The 25,439-nt window shown below is 35.4% G+C and overlaps 1 protein-coding gene across 2 annotated transcripts in view; it reads right to left on the reverse strand.

The window, feature by feature from the left end:
* Positions 1-24,363, reverse strand: part of LOC123546892 (SH3 domain-binding protein 2-like) — a 106,493-nt gene extending 82,130 nt beyond the window's left edge. The window contains exons 1-12 of one of the 2 annotated variants that reach the window (XR_008372383.1): positions 23,861-24,363; positions 21,422-21,514; positions 17,928-18,030; positions 15,411-15,522; positions 13,888-13,946; positions 11,838-11,980; positions 9,799-9,861; positions 9,061-9,191; positions 7,461-7,519; positions 6,926-6,989; positions 6,531-6,584; positions 2,757-5,604 (exon numbers count right to left, since the gene is read on the reverse strand). Coding sequence is in view for 1 of the 2 variants with exons in the window: in XM_045333525.2 (XP_045189460.2) it covers positions 5,461-5,604; positions 6,531-6,584; positions 6,926-6,989; positions 7,461-7,519; positions 9,061-9,191; positions 9,799-9,861; positions 11,838-11,980; positions 13,888-13,946; positions 15,411-15,522; positions 17,928-18,030; positions 21,422-21,514; positions 23,861-23,909 (1,074 nt within the window). In the remaining variant the exon portion in view is untranslated. Of the gene's footprint in view, positions 1-2,169; positions 5,605-6,530; positions 6,585-6,925; positions 6,990-7,460; positions 7,520-9,060; positions 9,192-9,798; positions 9,862-11,837; positions 11,981-13,887; positions 13,947-15,410; positions 15,523-17,927; positions 18,031-21,421; positions 21,515-23,860 lie in introns of those variants that run through there. The other variant, XM_045333525.2, reaches the window with a different exon arrangement.
* Positions 24,364-25,439: the final 1,076 nt, after the last annotated feature.

Here is a 25,439-nt window from a genome sequence, read left to right on the forward strand (position 1 = left end):
TAAAAGGTTATTAAAACTAAAAGTTGGCAGCCTAAAAAGCTTGTAAACATGAAACCCTGCGTCACTGTTGACGTATGCTGACGTAGGAGTTAGTTTTAAATATTTCAGTAACGTATGTATCGATCACGTATGTATCATTTCCTTCTTTGATGCTCATAAAGAATATGCATAGACAGATATTTGTTGCCTAAAGGGTAATCAGCTATCAGATATGACAATGAACTCAGTCTTTAAGAGCATTAAAAAATGAATTAAATTGTGATATTTCTACAATACGGTAACGGATGTATCAATCTGTTATATACGCTTTTGGGTAAGGTTTTCCACGCTGATATGATATAAAATGTAAGCCGAATTAACAGCATGAATGAGCAAGCATAATAGTTATATAATTTACGAACAGACGTGCGAATGTTTATTCTACCCAGAAACATTATCATATTCTTTGGCATAACGTAAGTATCATTGTGGTTGAGACATCATTTTAAATGATGACTGAAACCAGAGAAGTCCGGAAAAATTTGTATCTATGTTTGATTATAAAATAACTTCCAAAGTTACTTCATAAAAATATGTGATTTCGTTGACTACTGATGAATTTTAACTAAAGAACGTTCATTAAACATAAAAATGAGCTGGCGACAGTAACGTATGTATTGTTTACGGTAGTTTGAAGCTTCATAAATTACTAACAGACAAAGGTAACAGTCAAAGATTCGGTGTAAAAATCAAACAAGCTTAGTGCTATATAACATGGAGACGAATTACTCTTCTATTGATTTGTGAATAAGATAGTAAACAGTAACATACACATGCGCCTCACTAGTGATTTTGGGTGAATAATTCCTCTCGCATTTTTAAATGAAGACTGAATCCGACTCCCCTTAGTTATAGCCATGTTTATGAAAATGTTTACATTTTTCACTTTTTTCATGCAGGCTGATAACGAGACATCCTACTTGGAAGTCTTTCAAGTGAAATTGGATTACCGTATGTTTTAGCATATAGAATAGAGGCATTGCCCTGTTCCGAATGCCTGGTTTATATATTTCAAAAGCACGACAACCAAATACTTATGCGGAAATGTCATTCATTTTACACATGGAGATGCACAGCAACTGAAAATTGCTACTAGTATTATACTACACGAATTACAGTAAGATGATCAGAGTTTCACTTAAATTTAAATATGCAAATGAGATTGTGAAATATAAAAAGCAACGGTTCTTTGCCGTCATGAATAATCATAAAAGTCTACCAAGAGACCTAACCGATTTGTAATTTCCAGAAGAATCGTTGTTGTTTATATTTCTTGAAAAGCTTCTGAAGTGGAAATCAAACTTTTGTAGTATATCTTCTGAAGACGAAATTGGTTGCTTTGTATATTTAACCAGTTGAAAAATCGGTAACATTTGCTCCCTACCTATTTAGCATTTGAATGGCCAAATATAGGTTCCTATAAAATGTTTGATTGGCCAAATATCTAGGTCAAAAGTGATATAAGACACCACGTAGAACGGAGAACAACAGTTGTGTTTAACCGACAATCACTGAAAAAGTCAAGTGTGCTTACCTACTGACATATCTTGTCTGGTAATAATTGTTCATTCGGGGATTATGTTACTGTTCTACTCCGGCCTCAATCCGACCCCTTCATTTATTACATGGTAGAGAAATGTCAACTGGTTATCTCAGAAACGATGAAAGAAAACTGTAAAAAGTTGGAAAAATTGCACTGCACCTTATCCTCTAATTTTCGCACACTGTTCCTTACCATCGGACAAAAATTGTGTTTTTTTTGAAAATACGAACTGTGATCTGCACAAAACGAACAGTATTAGATAAGTATGTGGAAATATTCCTTCAAATCAGAAAAATAGCTTACAACCTGGGATATATTAGGTAAAAAAGACCATTTTTGCAAGTCGCACTATTCCTTATCCCGTGTTTAACGGAGGATTTTTCGTCGATTCGAATCTCATGACCAGCATTCCAGACAAATTACAGTACTGTTTTCAAAGTGAAAGATATCGGTTGATAGAGAAAACAGTGGAGCAGGTTGATAGACATGTGCTATTGTCTAGATATCCTTGAAAAAGGAAAAAAGTAAGAAAAACTCACATTTTCAGTTTTGGCCGCCATTTTGTTTCGGTGGTAAGGAGTAGATCGAATACCCCCCTTGTAATATGACAGAAATATGGCACTATTTAACAATTCATTTTTTACAATTAATTACTCGTTCAGAAGTTGCACTCTTGTGTAAAATGTAAAATTTGTCATTCTGTGGGCCACGCAATGCAGCATAAAACCAAAATAGCTTAATAGATATTACTGAATACGTTGATATTAAGGTATCCGACCACAAATAGGTAAGATTTCGATGCCTGGTGACCCCATGTTTTTTCGGTATCATTTGAAAGAGTTGTGTCTGCTGAACAAGAATTAGTAAATAAGGTGACAATAATAATATGCACGAATCACTACAGTCATGTTTTGACTGCTACATGATAAATCTTACATTGTAATAACTGGATATCCTTTGCAGTATCATTAAAAACTATACAGTAAAAAATGAAAATACTATAATATATTTTATCATGTAATTTATTTTTTCTTACTCAGTAGACAATACACATTAAAATGATACCAAAATTATATGAGCTTACCAGACTTCGATATTTCATATATTTTAATAGCACTGTTATATTGAACTATTATATGTTAATACTGAACTTGCTTATTTGTGGATCGGATACCTTAAAGTAGTGGACCATATAATGTCATTCGGTAACTTCCGTACGATTCTCGTCTGCTATTTCGGCACTCTTGGGCCGTAAATTTTGTTTAGATGAGAAATAGTTTCCGTAATAACCGGAAAACGCCGAAATCATGTACGTACAAAACGTAATTGAACGGAAATTACCGACTGTCATTTCGTGTCTACCAAATAAAATACTTCTGCTTTTAACTCTCACACTCTCCGGTCTTGGCACATTTTTATCACACTAAAACATATTGCCTCTGATACATAAAAACTAAAATAAAAACAAAACTCTGCTGAAGAACAATAGTTTAAATATAAAGTTTAAACCATTACCTTGTCAGTATGGGGCCCTTTTGCAAACTAATATGCCATCATCATACTGGCATAAATTTATTTGAATATTCAATTAAACGCCCTTGGCATATTCCTCTGTAAATTTATAGGGGTCAAGGCGTATGCTAGATCCTCTGTTCATGAGATTGGCGAACCCCCGCCCCACCGTAAAAAATGCCGTTTTCAAGGACAGAGAACTCTTTTTCAATACTGGTGACCTATGACTTTTATTGCATATCTTTGTTTCTTAGATGATTGTCCTGCAATATGCAAAGTTCGAAGAAATTGTTATTGGTAAAAATTTCGCCCATCTCATCGATATGGCGTTTTTTTGAAATAAGTAACAACTAAAAACATGTGAATATAATTTTTAAAAATATTTGACATGCAGAAGGTTCAAATTAACATGTATTTTGACCTCAGCATTAAACATTATCATTCTTTTTAAAAAATACTTATAGATGAATAATAGTTTTTAAATTATCAATAAATATTCGAAGAGAAATTTGTTACAAAATACGCAAACAAGACAGTCATAATGACCCTGGGTCGCTCACCTGAGTAATATTGCTTACATGTCATCAATAACAAGAAATTTCACCAGGTTGTAAGCATACAGGTAAATATGTCTAAAATCACTATTTAAAATACATATATACATCTAAAATTTGAAAATGACATCTATGTTGAACCACAGACAAGTGGTCTTGGATTTTCCTTACGGCCAATTATAAAAAAGTTACAATACAAGTTATTTATAGTAACAACAAAGAGAAGTTAATCTTACAAAACATTCTAAGTCCACAAAAATAAAAAAAAACCCCAAAAAACCGGGTATAGGTAGGTTAAAATATACACCTCAAAATTTGAAGTAACATGCATGTTGTACTACAAAAAAGTGGTTCCGATTTTTCCTACGAACAGTAATAAAAAGTTACAATATAAGCTATCTATAGTAACAATAAAGGTGAGTAATTCTAAACTAGGGACCTGGTTCTTGCGAATGACACACCATCTCGTGATGGTTAAATATTGTGCTAAGCTGCATCAAAATCCCTCTATGCATGTAGAAGAAATTCTCCAGACAAACAAGACCAAAACAGTCAATGTCTGGCCCTTTCAAGGGCCCTAACTCTGGACCCCATTGTGAAATATGGCTGGTTTAACAAAGAACCAAGATCTTATAGTGATACAACTTGTGTGCAACTATGGTTAAAATCCAATCATAAATGAAACTGCTATTGTGCAGACAAGACCAAAATAGCAATTTCTGGCTCCTTCAGGAGCCGTAACTTTGGAACCCATGGTGAAATATGACTTGTTAAAAAAAAAAGAACCAACATCTGATGGTGATACAAGTTGTGTGCAAGATCGTTAAAATCAAATCACAAATGAAACTACTATCTTTCCGATAATACAAAAATAACCATTTTTTGTTCTTTCAGGAGCCGAGACTCTGAAACTCATGGTGGAATATGGCTTGTTCAAAAAAGGAATCAAGATCTGACGGTGATGCAACTTGTGTGCAAGTTTGGTTGAAATAAAGTCATAAATGAAATCACCATCGTGCAAACAAGACCAAAAGCCATTTCTTGCCCTTTCAGGGGCCATACCTCTGAAACTCATAGCTGGTTCAAGACAAGAAGCGAGATCTTATGGTGATACAAGTTGTGTGCAAGTTTGATTAAAATCAAATCATAAATGGAAGTGCTATTGTGCAGACAAGACAAAAACAGCCAATTTCACGCCCTTTCAGGGACCGTAAATCTGAAACCTATGGTGGAATATGGCTTGTGCAAGGAAGGAACTAAGATCTGATGATGATACAACTTGTGTGCAAGTTTGGTTTAGGTCAAATTACAAATGAAACCACTATCTTGCCGACAATACCAAAATAGCCATTTTGTCCTTTCAGGAGCCGTAACTCTGAATGAAATCCATGGTGGGATATGGCTTGTTCAAAAAAACAAAACAAAAAAAAAACAAACAAGATCCGATGGTGATACAACTTGTGTGCAAGTTTGGTTAAAATAAAGTCACAAATGAAAACACTATCATGCAGATAAGACCAAAAGCCAATTTTTGCCCTTTCAGGGGCCATAACTCTGAAACCCATGGCTGGTTCAAGAAAAGAACCGAGATCTTATGGTGATTCAAGTTGTGTGCAAGCCTGGTTAAAATCAAATGATAAATGAAACCTTTATCGTGCAGACAAGAGATTGCTGACAGACGGACAACGGACGACGGACATCAAGCGGTCACAGAAGCTCACCTGGAGCCTTTGGCTCAGGTGAGTAAAAAGACATTAATTTCTGATGCACTGGGCAGGTTGCTGTAGAATGTTACACAGGATGCACACGCTGTTAGTTAATATATCTTGGATCCACTACAGAGTATGCTCGATAAAGTCTTGTAGCTTTCTTTGGTAATGGATGGTCCATGTAATTTTGTATTAGCTCTTCGACTGACGGAAAATAATCCGTATGGTTTATTGTTACAGTGTTATCCTGAAATAGATTTAAGGAAATAATGTTACCCTATATTGTTTTAGTAAATATACGCAGGAATACATGTGTACGTGCACGCACGCACTCAATCAATAACACACGCACACATCAAATAGAAAATAGCTCGAAATTCAAATTTGTAAACTTTAGTCATATAAAAGTTGTAACCTGCTGCAGTAAGAGTCAACGAAATACATAGAAACGATTTAAGTAAATCAAACATTCCAAAGCATTTTCAACAAATGACCGAGTACTGCAGTGGCAATGAGAAGTCCCCAACCGGTGTAAAACCTTGTTAGTGTCGTCCCCTTTTACTTAAATTTCAACAGTGACCTTGGACCTACAAGCGTAGATCATGTACTTACACATTGTCTAATCATGGGGAATGTCAGTATGTACCACTAAGATAATCAATCAATGCATATAAAACACATGGAGCGGAAACAATTTCTATTTGACCTTCATAAGTGACCTTGACCTTTGACCTATAAGCATAAGTCAGGTACTTGCATAATCTTCATATTGCCCTCTATTCACATACCAAGTTTTGTGAGCCTATAGCTTGAATACTTTTTGCGTAATTGCAGGACCCAGATTTGCGGACGGACGGATCATAAAAGTTACCATTAATGCCTGAACAACAGTCCAGAGCTGAAACATTTTCAACATTGAAACAAATAATTGAGCCGCGCCGTGAGAAAATCAACATAGTGGTTTTGCGACCAGCATGCATCCGCGCAGTCTGGTCAGGATCCATGCTGTTCGCTAACAGTTTCTCTAATTGCCATAGGCTTTGAAAGCGAACAGCATGGATCCTGACCAGACTGCACGGATGCACAGGCTGGTCTGGATTCATGCTGGTTGCAAACCCACTATGTTGGTTTTCTCATGGCGCGGCTCATATGTAAATCATTGAAATAACAAACCTTCGTGTATATCTTAAACTCCTTTAAACAGCCGTCAATATTTACAGACAGAACCTGAAAATATGTAATATGTATACATGTACGTCCATACCGACTTACCACAATGTTTACATATTAAACAGAAATGAATGCAATTATAAAATCACAGGCGTAACAAAAGGTAACAAACATACATGAAGGTAAGGACATTTTTAAAGTTGTAATAAAATGAAAGAATGTGAATAATTTACTTTCGTTAACATTCAGTATATGAAACTGTACGGTTTGACGTGTAACGTTTTGAGCTTTCATGACAAAATCAGTTTCGGATATCTAGTCGTTTAAGTTTAGGACATGAAATACTCAGATATTTGACAATTGATTATAAAAGTATATTTAATTATACATCTAAGTACCTCTTTTCCATCTGATCTTGATTTTCTAACCAAATAAGTTCCCTCTGGCCTTTGCGCAAGAAGACTGTAAACAAAGGTTAAAATCATATTATTGTAACAAGAAGCAAGAGAGAAGACTGTACTTTTTATAAGTTTGGTTAATTGAGTCTATTTCAGAGTATTAGCGTATAGAAAACTTTCATCTTATCAACTCAATTCTTATTTTGAGAATTTGAGAAAAAAAATGGGCCCTAAGTTTTTGTAGTTATAGTGTGTTTTTGTTCAAATTTGATGTCTTATCTAATAAAAATGTTGCATACAGCATAAACGTCAAAGGTAAAAAAAATACAAAGTTTCTGAATTACCACTGGTACAGGCATTTTCGGCACAGCGACTACCTCACAATGTTTATGAAAGAAAGATCGCTTAATCTGTTTCAAGCATCTAAATCGTATTTCTAAGAAATGAACTATAGCTAATTAAAAGAATAAACGCACAGAACAAGCCGAATATCCTGTTGAAGGATGGTTTTATTTTAAATTAAATTTTTTTTCACCTTTCTATCTCAGTCCGATCACTTCCTTTATATTCAAAAGCTGTTCTTAAAACCACATTCTGAAATAAAATAGAATGTACAGTAGATGACTCACAGTCATCAATTTTAAAAAGAGAGCACTTAGACAGACGGAAAGAACAATTAAGTGTAAAATATAACAACAATAATTTGTTTCATTCACAAATGCCGTGACAATTTTCTCTTATATTGCAATAAAAAAATGTCTTTCTTTTGTATGGATATAAAAAGACCGTAATCAAAACTTAGAGAAAGCATGACCGTCAGGTTTTAAGCATTTCACCATGTATTGGATTCCAAACTTATATACGCCAATATATAAAGCTCGTTTCTTCACTTATACAAGCTCTTGTATCCAATTTGTAAACATTATATCCAGTAACGTATATAAAAGCTTACGTGAAAAAAAATTGCGATAAGTGTTTGAAAACACTGATCAACATTTTTAAACATTATACAATGTGAACGTGCAAAAATTCTACTAAAGCAATGAAAAAAAGACCCATGTGCGATAAAGTGTATCTTAACTTGACTAACATTGGGATGTTATCTTGACTAACATTGAGTTGTTATCTTGACTAACATTGGGATGTTATCTTGACTAACATTTGGATGTTGTCTTGACTAACATTGAGATGTTATCTTGACTAACATTGAGAGATGTTATCTTGACTAACAATGGGATGTTATCTTGACTAACACTGGGATGTTATCTTGACTAACATTGGGATGTTATCTTGACTAACATTGAGTTGTTATCTTGACTAACATTGGGATGTTATCTTGACTAACATTGAGTTGTTATCTTGACTAACATTGAGTTGTTATCTTGACTAACATTTGGACTAACATTGGGATGTTATCTTGACTAACACTGAGTTGTTATCTTGACTAACATTGAGATGTTATATTGACTAACATTGGGATGTTATCTTGACTAACATTGGGATGTTATCTACAACCTCTGAAGGAGTGTAGGTCAAGGAAATATTCTAAGTGTTTATGGGAAGGGAATAATAGGTTTCATTTAAAGGCGTAATTTTGAGACAAAACACGTTTGGTGTTTAGCCAATTTCTCAGTTTGACGGTACACATTCCTGTTGTAACTTTTCTTGACGTAAAAGGTAGTCAGTCCCAATGTTAGGCATTTGTGAAAGTCCATTAGTAATGAATTGTTTTGATATTTGTCTACATGCCTGTTCCCATGGTGGGTTTATTGTTGATCTGCTTTCTGCAAAGCATTGAGTATATGGCTAGGTATTTTCGTTTTGTTTAGAGTACTATTTACATGAGGATTTTTGTGTTTTGCATTTTGTGGAATGGCAATAACAACTTTTATTTGCCCTGTCTTGTGACTTTTTGCCACACGGAGGGGATAAAAAAGTAAAGGTTTGCGTACAATTAACCGGTTAAAGCTCCCAAGCAGTGTTTGTGTCCCCACTGACTGTTCCAAGGCGGGCGGTGCCTTACTCTGTTCCATAATCTGTTTATTTGTCTATCGTTCATACATACGCTTTTGTAAGGTTTGGGTTTGGAAGGGGACGTAGCTATTCTAAATGTATCTTTGTTCTTGTTTACATACTGGATTAAATGACGCCGGTAAGGACGATGCTTTCTTTTGAGCCGCTGTGTTTGCCTCTGTCTTTTCATTTGGTGCTGCTGGTTTAAAGTTTGGTTTGATTGGCTTCTTTTTGTCCGGGGTTTTCTTAGTTACTGAAAAAATAGTAAGCTTTGCTTCAAAAATAATAAAAAAAACACTTACACACCATTTACATTATACTTGACTTTGTTCTATAAATTAAAGTCATAATACGTATATATTCTCGAGTATTTCTTTCCGTAAAATAGAGTAAAGTCATGTCTTTTATTATTCACGAAAGGATATATGTTTGTTTAAAAATAAAGCATATGTATATTGAAATTGTAGATCCTTTAAAATGTTGATATTTTTTGGCGAATCAAACGTCACACCGGCACATTTATAAGTCACATGACAGCTTACAGTTTTTCATGGTGGAGGAAGAAACAAGGTACCAGGGTAGAACAACCAACCTTCCGAAAGCTAACTGGATGAAAGAATTTTACACACCAAACGTTGTTTCGAACCCGCAGCAGTCGCGGGCAAGCTATTTAATGTAAGCGACCTTAACCACTCGGCTACGGCGACCTCTTTAAATAAAGAGATAAATAATTGCAATACATTATCTCATAATTTGGTTTCCTTATGTATCTAACATTCCCACAGTCACTTATGCTGTGGATTGATTTTATCATGCAATGTCATAAATCATTCATGGGAGTGTCGTGTAAACAAAATTACCTGGTTTCGGCATTGGTGGTCGATCGTCCAACATCGAATCGTCTATAGTAGTGTAATCTTTCTCTGCAATTATTTTGTACATACATGTATATCAACATTCTATCAAAAATAATTGCTTCTTGGAACTGCGTTGAAGCAGCAAGAAATGTCTTAACCTTAACAAAAATACCATAATATAGATTTAAAATGATATTAAAATGCGAATGAAAAAAGACTATATGTATAAATCCATCATAATATATATCAAGAATCTGTAAAAACTAGAATTATCACAGGGGTGACTCATACCCCCATTATACGGTCTTGTCACAGAAGAATGGCAACCATAAGAAATCTTCAAAAGACTTAGAATAATATAAATATGTCAAAAAGCTTGATACTTAAAAGAAGTTTACTCGTCTTTGGAGTACTTATCCTGGGCTTCCACATATAAGTAATACTAGTATAATTATGTGCCCTGGATGAGGGATGAGGTAAATATAAAAAATCTCTAATATTAGAGATACACTAAAAGTGAATACAAAAAAAAATGTCTTACCGACCCATGTTACTACAGAAAAATGTATTTACCTTTTACATAGGACTTATAATAAAAAAGTTAGAAAAATGCCTAAAATATTGAAAATCTAAAAATAGGATTTCTAAAAATAGAATTCCTGGAATTAAAGGGGAAGAAACTCAGTACAAAAGTTAAAAAAAGGTTACTTCCCTTTGGCTCTAATCAGAATGAGATATAGTGAAAATACATCAAAATTAACCTTAAATTCTAAGTAGAAGGGGACATAATTCATGAAAAATTGGTGTCAGAGTTATGCACCTTGTGTCACATGATGTGGGTGATGAGGTAGAACATTTATTTTAAGTTTGAATCAAATCCATTTTGTAATAACTGAAATATAGTGAAAACGCATCAAAATTAACCTTCAATTCTAATAAAAAGGGGGCATAATTCATGAAAAATTGGTGTCAGAGTTATGCACCTTGTGTCACATGATGTGGGTGATAAGGTGGAACATCTATTTTAAGTTTGAATCAAATCCATATTGTAATAACTGAGATAATAGATTTCGGGACGCGACGGGACGCGACAAAATTAACTCCTATATAGCCCCCCAAACATGTTTGGTGGGGGTATAATTATACAACTGCAAATGCTTGAATTGTTATTCACACGAGGTCATAAAGGGCAAAGACTTGAATGCTTAAGTCTATAAGCATCTATAGGTAGAGATAGAAAGCTTGTTCGTAAAGCACCTTCATAAAGCACCTAGAGTTTGTGCGAAAACAAAAGTCAGCTGTTTGCAAAACACCCTTTGAAATTGCTAAAACGAACATAGCGAATTCCATGTTAACATACACCGACTGTAAAAGTCAAATTTTACCATGCTATTCAAAACATATTGTTTTCATACATATGTTGATAGTCATATGACTACTATTGAAAACGAGGATTCACGGGATGTTTCGTAACCTGTAATTACGTATTTAATGAATCCATTATTGTCCGTAAAAGTCAGTTTTAAAATTCATACGTACAATATAAAGGATCATTTTTACTATTGTCCGTAAAAGTCAATTTCAAATCTTTAAGGGTCATACTACTCTTGTCCGTATAGAACTTAATTTCTAAGTTCATAGTACCACCTAAAGGGTCACATTCCTATTGCCCGTTGAAGTTACTTTTCAAAGTTTATATTCAACCGCCTCGATAGCCTAGTGGTAGAGCGTTCGCTTCGAGTGCGGGAGGTCGTGGGTTCGATCCCCGGCCGCGTCATACCAAAGACGTGAAAAATGGTACTAGTAGCTCCCTTGCTTGGCGCTCAGCATTAAAAGGGAAACCGGCCTCTTCTCTCATACCCTCGTGGTGATGGATTCCATCAGGAATGAGGTGTCGAGAGTGATTAATATAAGTCGTAGAACTTCCTTCACAATCGACCTGAAATAAATTATGTATAAACGAAACTAAAGTTTGTATCTACAACCTTAAGGGTCATATTCCTACTGTCCGTAGAAGTCAATTTTTCAAAGTGTATACATACCACCTCCTGGGTCATCTGCGTCAATATCGTCTATTTCTTCTTCATCTACTGGTAACTTTGGTGCTAGTTTAGACTTTTTTGCTGGTTCGTCTTCAAGCACGGGTTTTTCTAGGTAAACATATTCATCTCTACTTTCACCTGTCCTGAAACAGTATGCCGTTGAAACTTACTATTTAGTGCACAAGTCATCCTTCTTCGCAAAAGTGAAAAGTAAAAACACATTAATGGTGAAAATAAATGATACTGGCACCGGATCGTACAGGGGTAACGTGTTTTTAAAAAGTGACAAACCACAGGTCGCCAAACATGAAAATATTGAAGGCTCGGTGTTGTCATATTTTCTGGTCCTTTGGGATCATGGAGTCCATTGAATAGATATGTAAAAGAGCTCCGCTTAAGCCGGTGCTAGGGGCGTGAGAGGTGTTGCGCATTTAATTACCTCTCACGAGCAGACTCAATTAAACCGAGTTTGCCATTATTCTTCTTGGTTGCATCCTATACTTCTGAAGGATCTTTATACAGATTTTTATTGACTGGGCCTGTACATGGACCGTAGTGGCAATGCAAATTTCTGTCCACGCCCTGTAGCCTAGGACTGAGCAGACATCAACATTTATACAAGTACAAAAAGTCATTTATTGCAGTGCTGATTTTTTGCAAACAACTGAGTTCGAAAATAATTAACAATGAAAAAATGCATCATCGCCACAGGAAGAGAAGCATCTAATTTAAAAATACTTATGCATCTTTTAAAGTAACCTAACAGATATGGTAACGAAGTTGATATTTTATGTAAATATTTGTTGTCAACATCTGATGCTGACATTTGATGTTGACATTAGATACTGACATTTGATGCTGACATTTGATGCTAACATTTGATACTGACATTTGATGCTGACATCTGATTCTGAAGTTGACATTTGATACTGACATTTGATGCTGACATTTGATGTTGATATCTGATGCTGACATGTGATGCTGATATTTGATTTTGATATTTGATAGTGACATCTGATGCTGACATTTGATGCTAACATTTGATGTTGACATTTGATACAGACATTTGATGCTGGCATCTGATTTTGATATTTGATGCTGACATTTGATGTTGGCATTTGAAAGTGATATTTGATGTTGACATTTGATGCTGACATTTGATACTGACATTTAATACTGACATTTGATGCTAACATTTGATGTTGACTTTTGATGCTGACATCTTATGTTGGCATTTGATGCTGACATCTGACGCTGATATTTGATGCTGACAATTGATAGTGACATTTGATGTTGGCATTTGATGCTGACATTTGATGTTGACATTTAATACTGACATTTGATGTTGGCATCTGATGCTGACATTTGATACTGACATTTGATGTTGACGTTTGATACTGACATTTGATGCTGACACCTCATGTTGACATTTGATGCTGACACCTCATGTTCACATCTGATGCTGACATTTGATGTTGACATTTGATACCGACATCTGATGTTGACAGTTGATACTGACATTTGATGCTGACATTTGATGTTGACATTTGTTACTGCCATTTGATGTTGATATTTGATACTGCCATTTGATGATGACATCTGATGTTGACATTTGACGTTGACATTTGATGCTCACATTTGGTGTTGACATTTGATGCTGACATCTGATGCTGACGTCTGATACTGATATTTGATGTTCACATTTTGTATTGACACTGATGTCGACATTTGATGCTTACATTTGGTGCTGACATTGAATGTTGACATTTGATGTGTTCAATGTTTCCAGAGATAGATTTTACTATACTATAGTTGGAGACAGTTTACCAATATGCACTTATTTGACCTTATGTAAGTAATACTTAGTGTATGTGTTTCGAAGTGCACATAGAAAATGAGTTGTGGATAAATAAAATATGTTTAAACACTTCAGAACAGAATGGCCAGTTTATCTTCAAATTTTCAAACTTAGTAATGTAGAAGGCCTCATCGCTTTAAAATGAATTGATACTTTCTTTCAACGGGTTACTCTTAGAATATTTAAACTCACGAGTTTTCTGTTACTTTGTGTGCTTTGACCATTTCAGCTTTGACGAATTTCATCCATTCCTGTCAAGATAAAATATATATCTACAAAAAACTGATAACATATATTTAGTCCGTAGTCAGGCTTTAACCTTGCCACACATCCAGTCACCCACCAGTCTGTGCGTAGACCCCTCAATATTTTGGGTGATTCGGATTTTTATGTGGTGTTCAGTGTGTAAAATGATAAGAACAATGGAAACAAGAGCGAGACATTTTGAAGGCATCCCATCCACAAATAAGTAAGTTCAATATAACAGTACTATTAAAATTTATCAAATACTGATGCCCGGTAAGCTCATAATTTTGGTATCATTTGAATATGTATTGTCTACTGAAAAAGAAAGGCCTTTTGAAAGGTTTATACTTGTCTTGAATTACTCTGTGAGATGTATATCTATTAAATTATTTCCTCTTTGTTGAACACTCGCTTTTTGTACGGAATAAGAGCAAACATGTGACGGTTGATGAAAGAACAACCCATCTCAGGGGAAGAAAACCCTTTTAAGGTAAGACATATACTTATGAAATTCCTAATGCCTGTATGATATAATGGCAATATCGTTCACAATAGGTCTTCATTAATAAAATTTCCAGACCATTATTTTATTACCGTTAGTAAAGCAACAAAAGCAAGATATCAAGATATCAAGAGTTCAGCAGGACGTATGTTTTGGGTTAAAGTCACATGGGGTGGTAATAAATGCTTATTTCTTCTGAAAATTTCAGAAGTAAAGCAAGACCAATGCGCACAGGGACAAAAGTCAAGATGTAAACAAACTTAACACATGCTTATTGGGTTTACAATGGTAACTTGGTTGCAAGCGCAGTGGTGTAGGCGTAAGGATTGCGTATATTGAATAATAATCTTTGGTCCAGAGAAGCCATTTTACCTGGCTATATACTAGTATGTACTATCTGTCGATGTTGTGCTGATTTAGGAATGATTTTGCTATCATCAATGTTTATTTTACTATGGATTTCGGTATTTCTGTTAAACATAAAGTGGGGAAGTGAATATATGTTTTCTTTCTTGGAAATTTTGCGGGTGAATACGATGTAAACATGACCAGCAGAGATCCATTCAACCTGGATTGGACCGCCTGACAACCAATACACACTTCTTTTACCTTTCCATTGGAAACTGAGAGAGAGATTTCAGAAAAGGTATGGCTGCCTGGCGTGAAATCTATAAATGTGTTAATAAAGCTTGAATTACTATAAACTTGAAACGAACATGATTCGTTAATGATATACGACCTAATAAACAACATGATAAACAGAAATATTTAAAAAAGGTCTCCAACACATAGCTAGAAGGTGATTAATTAATATTCAATTCAAGATTAATTGATATTCAATTCAAGAATATATTTTTCAATAAAATTAAAAAATTACCCGCTACTTTAATTGAATTACCAATTAAACGAAAAAAGAAAAAGAAAAAAAAAGAAAACACCAACAACAACAAACCCATCAGGGTTTTACCTTTCTTTCTGGTTCGCTAATGCAGGCAAACAAGAGCGTTTTACCTCGTCCCTGATCCACCGGTAATAAACTGAAAGACCATCTTACCCGTCCATCGTCGTGGCGAGTTGTCCTGGAAAAAACAACAACACAACAACAGTATCGAGCTATTGTGAAAAAATAATAATATCGTCACATGGAGAATCTAACATCATGACAAAAACAAGAGCTGTCAGTGGACAGCGCGCTCGACTATTCTCAGTGCTAGATAGTATAATATAAGTAATGAGTAAAACTTTAACATTACAATAAGCATATTCTAAGTCGAAAAAGGGCCATAATTCAGTCAAAATGTTTGATAGAGTTGCCTCCTCCTTTTTACAGACTTGGGTCATGATGGTAAACAAGTATGCAAAATATGAAAGCAATACCTCAATGGACTTTGAAAATATTTGTGTCGGTACGCAAACTTTAACATTTATTCTAAGTCGAAAAGGGGCCATAATTCAGTCAAAATGCTTGATAGAGTTGCCTCCTCCTTTTTTCAGACTGGGGTCATGATGGTAAACAAGTATGCAAAATATGAAAACAATACCTCAATGGACTTTGAAAATATTGGGGGTGGTACGCAAACTTTAACATTTATTCTAAGTCGAAAAGGGGCCATAATTCAGTCAAAATGCTTGATAGAGTTGCCTCCTCCTTTTTACAGACTGGGGTCATGATGGTAAACAAGTATGCAAAATATGAAAGCAATATCTCAATGGACTTTGAAAATATTTGGGGTGGTACGCAAACTTTAACATTTATTCTAAGTCGAAAAGGGGCCATAATTCAGTCAAAATGCTTGATAGAGTTGCCTCCTTCTTTTTACAGACTGGGGCCATGATGGTAAACAAGTATGCAAAATATGAAAGCAATATCTTAATGGACTTTGAAAATATTTGGGGTGGTACGCAAACTTTAACATTTGTATGACGCTCACGCTCACGCTAACACCGACGCCGACGCCGGGGCGGGTAGGATAGCTCCCCTATTCTTCGAATAGTCGAGCTAAAAATAAACAACAACAGTAACAAACAACAACAACAAAATAAAAGCAAAAAAAAACAAAAACAAACAAAAAAAACCCGCAAATTCGTACATTTTTCTTCACAATATTGAGATAAAATTATATGAAAATTAAATGAAACGACCTATACAAAATCCTCTGTCATGCGCGAATCCAGCCAATTTTCTCATGGGGAGGGGATCTGACCGAACCCTTATTATGACAAACATTTACACTAAATAATTTGATGTGATCTTTGTGGATGCTAGCAATTTACAAGTACAGGGTTGTCAATAATTTTGTTATGAATAGGTTGAAGACCAGCTAGGGGGTCCGGGGCATGCCCCCTTCATCCCCGAAATTTTTTGAAATTTAGCGCTTTAAGAACACTTTTTCCACTGCAATGTTATATACAATATACCCCTTATTTTCACATTTCTATGAGTTCACCTGTAAAATTTGGGAAAAATAATAAAATTAAGTTTTCTTAAAGGTAAAACTCTTTTGTTTCTTTGAGATAATTAACATAAACATGAATTACGTCGGGGTCGTACGTAGCAGGTGCCACATACACTTTGAATGCGGTCAATGACATAATGTTACCTTTTCGAAAAAAAACATTTTCTTTCCTTCTTCTGGATCCGCGCATGTCTGACAAGATATCCGAATGTGTAAAATCACGAACTCTCATACGTGTCCATTGCTGTTTTACAGAAGTAATAAAATAAAACACTTTGCTATGCAACCTAGTCCCAATATATGGGTCTGGTAACCTACCCTGACGGTCCATATACAGACTCTAAATAGGAAAATGGCGCAAAATAAAATGGGATGTTCAAATCTAGTTCTCATGCTTTTTTTTTTGCTCTGTAGAGCTATTTTACTTATTTGTTTCCATTTTTTACTGACACCACATGACAGATCATGGCTTGACATTTAGGAAGCATTTTCATTATTAGATGATAGCATGACATATTTTGTCACATACACCACCACTACAATTTTGTTACCTCGTTTTGAGCTGATTATGCAGTTTGTATGATTGACTGAAAATATTATACTAGTTACACTGACTTCTATTTTGCTCCGTGCAGGTCTGAATTTGTATGTAGGGAAACAAATACTGTGCCAAGTCCAAAACCACATGCGAAAAAGTGGCATTCCATTCGTGTTCAATAGTTTGAAGTTTTTATGTGTGATAAAAAGAAATAGCAAAAATGCTCATGCAACTAAAGTCTGTCTGTCTTTCAGTGGTTCACTTCCCGCTTCAGCAGCCGATTCTACCGCGTCGTTTGACATTGATAAGCTTCAATCCTAACTTAACAGCCACCATGCCATATGCCTTCACTACCCCACCCATCCAAACGCATCACCTCCATAGAGATAAAGAAGGTGTCCTGAGAAATAATTTAAAGTAGTGGATCTGACGCCTGACACAATTCCAAAAGCAGTTTTTGACAGCTTCGGTCAAATTATGTGGTACTTACCTCACAAATAGTTTTAGGGTAAATGACGACTGGGGGCGAGTGGCAAGCTCGTCTTTGAACACGTAGATGCACCCTCTTGACAAAACAACAAACTTCTGCCTCCCTAAAATGTAATCTTGTCATTATAAAATATCTATAGGAAGATCCTTTGGAAGCACAGGACCCAACCTAGCAAAGTAATAGCAGGTTAGGTTCGACTGAGTATTTTCATGAAATGTACAACAACCCTCACGCCCTCTGGCACGGTTTAAGAGCAATTCTATTATCGTTAAATTTTGGATTCTATAATAGTTACCTCATTGGTACAGCTCAAGCCAACATAGCTACAACGATGTCGGATTTGATTTTACATGTTTTGTTTAATTGAATGAACATAATAAATGTATTTCCAAAAAATGTCTTCAGCAGATATCTTTGCTACAACCTTTGAAAATACTTTACTATGGGTCCTTACTGCTATTGCTACTGTTGTTACTGCTATAATAATTGTTCATTACTGTTATTGATAGTTACTGCTATGCGTCATTTTTGCTGGTAGCTGCTACGGGTCCTTAATAATATTGCTATAGTTACAACTGCAGCTATGGGTCCTTACCGCTATTGCTAATTTCTGTCTTACTGATGTTGCTAGTTACTGCTATGTTCCTTACCGATGTTGCTAGTTACTGCTATGTTTCTTACCGATGCTACTAGTTACTGCTATGTTTCTTACCGATGTTGCTAGTTACTGCTAAAGTTACTGCTATTTTTCTTACTGATGATGCTAGTTACTGCAGCTATGTTTCTTACCGATGTTATTAGTTACTGCTATGTTTCTTCCTGATGTTGCTAGTTACTGCTATGTTTCTTTCTGATGATGCTAGTTACTGCTATGTTTCTTACCGATGTTGCTAGTTACTGCTATGTTTCTTACTGATGATGCTAGTTACTGCTATGTTTCTTACCGATGTTGCTAGTTACTGCTATGTTCTTTACCGATGTTGCTAGTTGCTGTTATGTTCTTTACCGATGTTGCTGTCTTACCGATGTTGCTAGTTACCGCTATGTTTCTTACCGATATTGCTAGTGACTGCTATGTTTCATACCGATGTTGCTAGTTACCGCTATGTTTCTTACCGATATTGCTAGTGACTGCTATGTTTCTTACCGATGTTGCTAGTTACTGCTTTGTTCCTTACCAATGTTGCTAGTTACTGCTATGTTCTTTACCGATGTTGCTAGTTACTGATATGTTTCTTACCAATGTTGCTAGTTACTGCTATGTTCTTTACCGATATTGCTAGTTACTGCTATGTTCCTTACCAATGTTGCTAGTTATTTCTATGTTCCTGACCGATGTTGCTAGTTACTTCTATGTTTCTTACTGATGTTGCTAGTAACTGCAGAGGATTTTTTCGGTAACGTTTTTTTTGCGAACAGGCTAGGAACAATTCTATGAATATGTCTATTTTGACTTTTTATCAAAACTTTTTTTGCAACACAAAGTAGAAAACTGTCTTATATGGGATGAAGACAAAACAAATTGTCAAGTACTGTACTTCAAAGTAAATTTTAGCATGCATAAACATAAAGAAACAACGTTTTTTTTTTTGAAATAAACAAACATCTCCCATTTCTAGGCAAATTATGAGGTTAATCATTATCTAATCTATATACCCTATATCAATAGGGTATATAATAACTTTATGATAATTTTGTGTAAGATGAGCAATGCCATTACCTGTTGGATGAGATAAACTTTTTTTTACAACAACAGAAATTTATATACGGTACACAGAAGTAATTAAGGTTTCGATGGAGGCCTTGAGAAACAAAAATCAAACAACACCAAATCATAGAAAGAAAGAGTTGTTTGACATGAAAATTGAACAGCATGTAAAACATGTATATTACTTTACGAAACAAGTGTCAGTATACTGATATAAACACTGAATTCCGGAAAAGGGCTGCCTAAAGGGGCTTCACTTCCGGACAGTTAAACGCCTTTAAAAACTCACCATTTTCAAAGAACAGTTACACATGTTCGTTTTGATGCATTTGCAATACCGTGCGAGTGGTGAAATTTCGCATAACAAGGTGGAACACAGTTTTCAGCAATTGTTTATCTTTATTGATTTACAAATGGCATTCATTTTCAAAGGGAGACAACTGTTCCCGATTATTTTAAGTATAAATGACATTCATTTTCAAAGGGAAACAACTTTTTCCGATTTTAAGTAATATTTGAGAAAAAGTTGTCTCCCTTTGAAAATGAATGCCATTTGTAAAGAAAAAAAGATAAACAATTGCTGAAAACTATGTTCCACCTTGTTACGTGAAATTTCACCACTCGCACGCTATTGCAAATGCATCAAAACAAACATGTGTAACAGTTCTTTGAAAATGGTGAGTTTTTAAAGGCGTTTAACTGTCCGGAAGTGGAGCCCCTTTAGGCAGCCCTTTTCCGGAATTCAATGTTTATATCAGTATACTGACACTTGTTTCGTAAAGTAATACACATGTTTTACATGCTGTTCAATTTTATGTCAAACAACTCTTTCTTTCTATGATTTGGTGTTGTTTGATTATTGTTTCTCAAGGCCTCCATCGAAACCTTAACACATTCCGTCAGAGGAAGTTTTCCTTCAAACATCTAAAATAATCATTTTTAGATTAACTCATTGTTTTGCTGTTGAAATCCGCATCTGTTTAACATGCGCATTATGTTTACTGAATTTGTATCATAAATCATGAAACTTACATGTATAAACAGTTTGCAAATTAAACCCATTAAATGTGAATTTAAATCAAATTCATTTATCAACGGCTCATGAAATAACGATTTATAGTACGAATGTCATTAAAAGGTGGTTTTAACCTTTAACCTGCTGGTGGCAAGTGATTCTGCAGACCATGATCAGCCTGCACAACAGTGGACCAGTCCATTTTAGAAATTTAGCAGGGTAAGGGTTATATATCGGCAAAACAGGTTTGCTTCATACAAGCGGAAGGAGTATTCTTTACCTTTTTTCTGCATTTCAAAATTTTACAACATTAAAAAGCAATATATTCAAACTTTTGTCCCAAAATGTATCTGAATATATTTAATACATAAATTAGCAAACACTTCTTTCTATAAACGCACAATCCTGGTTAAAACATATTTATGATAGCCTTTATTATTCTAAAATGAGCCGTGCCATGAGAAAACCAACATAGTGGGTATGCGACCAGCATGGATCCAGACCAGCCTGCGCATCCAAGCAGTCTGGTCAGGCTCCATGCTGTTCGCTTTTAAAGCCTATTGGAATTGGAGAAACTGTTAGCGAACAGCATGGATCCTGACCAGACTGCGCGGATGCGCAGGCTGGTCTGGATCCATGCTGGTCGCATACCCACTATGTTGGTTTTCCCATGGCATGGCTCAAATGTTTTCCATAATCAGCATTATAAGTTAAAGCAAGATAAATTCCTGACAATATTACTTGAATATCAAAATCTAATACGTCACTTACATTTAAGAAATTTGAACAGTCTTTCTAATGTTCCTTGTTTTCTCAGAAAGCCGGATTTTGAACAGCCTCCTATACAAAGCAGGTCTTGCGCTCCTGTACAAAAAGAAAATAATAAGGTATTTTTTTTTTTAAGTCGAAACATGTAATCCACATGAGGGACTCTTCCAGAAGACAAAAGTTCTGTAAATTTAGTTCGAGGATTGTGCAAGACACAAAAAAATGTTCCTATTACAGAAGTGTTTTCACTGGTTCTTCAGTATGCCAATACACGGGAGTCGCATCCGAGTGTTTGTAATTTTAGAGGAGCGGGTACAGGAATCCATGGTCCCTGGTTTCGTAGTCAGACATTTACCACTGGACCACAGCGTCCGCTCTATGATGTATGTTATGACAAACGGCAAGTCAAAGGGCGAATGCAAACAACTGTAACAGTACTGGAAATTGATTTGAAATTTGTAGGAATGTAAAGATGTCATGGCACGTGCACCAGCCACTGCATAGCGAAACGGTTTTCAATTGTTGCAGTGCAAAGGCCATAGTATCACTTTTATCAACCTTGGTAGCACCGAAAGAAGAACGTTAAAATTTGAGCCACACCATGAGAAAACCAACATAGTGCATCTGCGACCAGCTTGGATCCAGACCAGCCTGCGCATCCGCGCAGTCTGGTCAGGATCCATGCTGTTCGCTTTCAAAGCATATTGCAATTAGAGAAACCGTTAGCGAACAGCATGGATCCTGACCAGACAGCACAGATGCGCAGGCCGGTCTTGACCCATGCTGGTCGCAAATGCACTATGTTGGTTTTCTCATGGTGCGGCTCATTTAATTTTCATTCATCTTAGCGCAGGGAACTGAAACAAGGAAGCTTCAGTTCGATTATCTTGACATATCGTTGAAAACTGAAGTAGAGCGCTCAGACCATATCTCTTTGGTATTCCTTGTGGAGAAAAAAAAACTGTACAAGCGCTTAAACAAGAAAGAAATGTATAACATAATCTCCTTTCTACTAATTAGTAATACTCGAGTATCATTTTTATCATTGGTTAAGGAAACATTTCAAAAAGATTTAACAGGTTAAAAAAAACGCACATAGTAGGGGTACTTTAAATAGCTTTACAATTTTATAGGTCAGTTATAAAACATAACTGGTAGTTTTCAATGTAATCAATGATTAGAGCCGAAGGAATTCAAGCACACATTTACTATTCTCAACTTTAAAGCAGCACGCCTCCAGATCGTTCGACAAAAAAAATAATTTTTTTAGATATCTTGAAATAAATGCTATATTACTTAAGAAGGCTTTAAAACTTAATTACTGACAAACTTTATGTTACGGAAACACATGGGAATTTGTTGTTTTTACTACGTTTTTTTACGATGAAAATCGAAAAGCGTTTGTCACGCCTAAACTCCAGGTAAACTGTGTCGATTATAATTAAATATCTATATTTTGAAGTCATTATTCACTATATCAGCTATAGCGCTATTGGTTACGACGACGGGGAAATGTCTTTATTGTCGCGGCGGTCCAGGGTTCGATTCCCGGCGCGGTCATATTTATTTCTTGATTTGGAACTTTTAAAATATTTTAGAAACAAAAATTCCTATTCTAATGTTCATAATATGACCAAACTTCAATTTGAAAGAAAGATTATTTTTTAGCCAAATCTGGAGGCATGCTGCTTTAAGAGATAACAAATATATAAATCGACGTCAGTATGCGTCAATGCACGGACAAAAATGCAATATAAACCACTTTGAAAAGATATATTAATGAACAACAGATTTCAGATACATGTAGCTTAATCTACATCCGTGTATGAACTGACACATTTATCACACAATATGTACCTCTCCCCGCTGCACAGTTGTCAAATAACGAGAATACATCTTGACAAACCATATCAATCAATAACTTAATGCCAGTGGTTACATTTTCAGACACGTTTAAGCGTTTTTCAAACATAGGTCACAAGTCAGCAAGAAGAGTGTCATGTGTCAAGTCATATAGATGTTTGTCCAAATAATAGGGCGTACTGGACAGTGTTGTCGCTTTACATCTATAAGGTTAGGCGAACCTGATATTCCAGGTTAGTAGGGCTTCTTAGATGGGAAGCTTACTCTACTACCTTAACGGTTACCACATTAGTTTAGTTTTAACTAGTTTATACCAATCTATTTAAACTTAAGTTCGATTGTGATTAAAGCTTCAAGCTTATTTGATCCACTCTTGAGTCCGCTTCCTGGAAAAAACACTGCTGTTGTCATATGAGAAGGGCTTGGTCGTTACCCCAGTGGGGCTCGAACCCATGACCCCGCGCTGAGTGGCCGAAATCAGCGCTCCCCGCAGCCACTCTTTACATTATAAATAACGATATAATAACAAGTTAAGTCATTGTGCACAGAAATCATTGTAGTTACGATTACTTAACTTACCTATTGTTGTCTGAGGGCTTTCTAAGACTGCGCTCTTTCTTGAAGACATGGTGCGTTAAACAATTAACTTGAACGCCACAAACGCAGTAATTGAAGCACCTGCGGTGGATTCACTGCCTAACAATTGATTTAAAAGTTGATTATACCTGAAATTGATAATACTATCCATGTATGATAGTCTATTCAATAAGTTACCGAAATAATACTCTCATTCACACGTATCCATTAACTGTTTCTGTTTGAGCCACTACTTCCGGGTCCACTTAGATTCCATTATCTTTTTTTATAATATGAAACAAATTTAATGTATTCATTTATGTCATCACGCGGACTATAAATTATTTTATAACTGAATGTTTTTTCTTCTTCTAAACTTAGACTAACACAAATGTAAATCAATCCTTCGATCAAGGTTTATTTAAACTGGATGTAAAGAGTTTGTTTACATACACAATAAACTTGGCTTACACACTTAATGCATGTCGGAAGGTTTTCGTTTTAAAACTTCCGTATCGGTAGATTTAACATAACGTCAATCAATATAAGCTTTAACTGTAATGAACAATTATATCTCAAAAGTGAAAAAAAACAAAACTATTTTTACTGGATGAACTCGAGGGAATACCTCTAGCTTAATACTGTACACATATTGAATGGCTTCCCAGTCAATACTAAAAAGACCGATAGTAGATGTTGACAGGCTAGTCATGTAATAACTGTTTTGCTGTGTGACATCAGGAATACATTTTACGCCCAGTTCAATAATTATACTGTGTTCAATATAGACCGCTTTAAAAAAACAACAGACAAACGGCGCATGAAAAATTCAGAATTAAACAGGGTGTACAGACAGAAAAAGATTCGGATATGCATCTATGAACACATGATTCATTTGCAAAAATTTCAAATAAGCAGCAAATTTAAATGATCAAAGGTATGCTTTCAGTACGCTGTATGTTTATGACATGAATTTATCTATTTTAGATTAAATTATCTCGTGTGCACGACATCTTATCTCGATTTATTATTACTAGTACTTATCTTGCACTTAGATGTGTTGTAGCAAAAACAGGATAAATATAATTTATGATGGAATTCTCTTCATACCCTTTTATTGCGGGAATTATGATATGAGCCGCGCTATGTGAAAACCAACATAGTGTGTTTGCGACCAGCATGGATCCAGATCCGCGCAGTCTGGTCAGAATCCATGCTGTTCGCTTTCAAAGACTATTGTAATTATAGAAACCATTAGCGAACAGCATGGATCCTGACCAGACTGCGCAGATGCGCAGGCTGGTCTGGATCAATGCTGGTCGCAAACCCACTCTGTTGGTTTTCTCATGGCGCGGCTCATATAATAGTGTTATAAGATTTTGATCTACTGAATCATGTGTTATGCTTTACACAAATTGTACTGTTTGACTAATTGTATGTATGCAGTTTTATGTTGAATAAAGTACAGTAAACCTGTTTTAGCGGTCACCTCTGTTAAGCAGCCAACCTGTCTTAACTGCATTAAGCAACCATCTTCTGTAAGCAGCCACTTTTTCCCACTCTCTTGGCTGGTTATATTATA

This window comes from Mercenaria mercenaria, chromosome 9 (assembly GCF_021730395.1).
Source record: "Mercenaria mercenaria strain notata chromosome 9, MADL_Memer_1, whole genome shotgun sequence".
Classification (NCBI taxonomy): domain Eukaryota; kingdom Metazoa; phylum Mollusca; class Bivalvia; order Venerida; family Veneridae; genus Mercenaria; species Mercenaria mercenaria.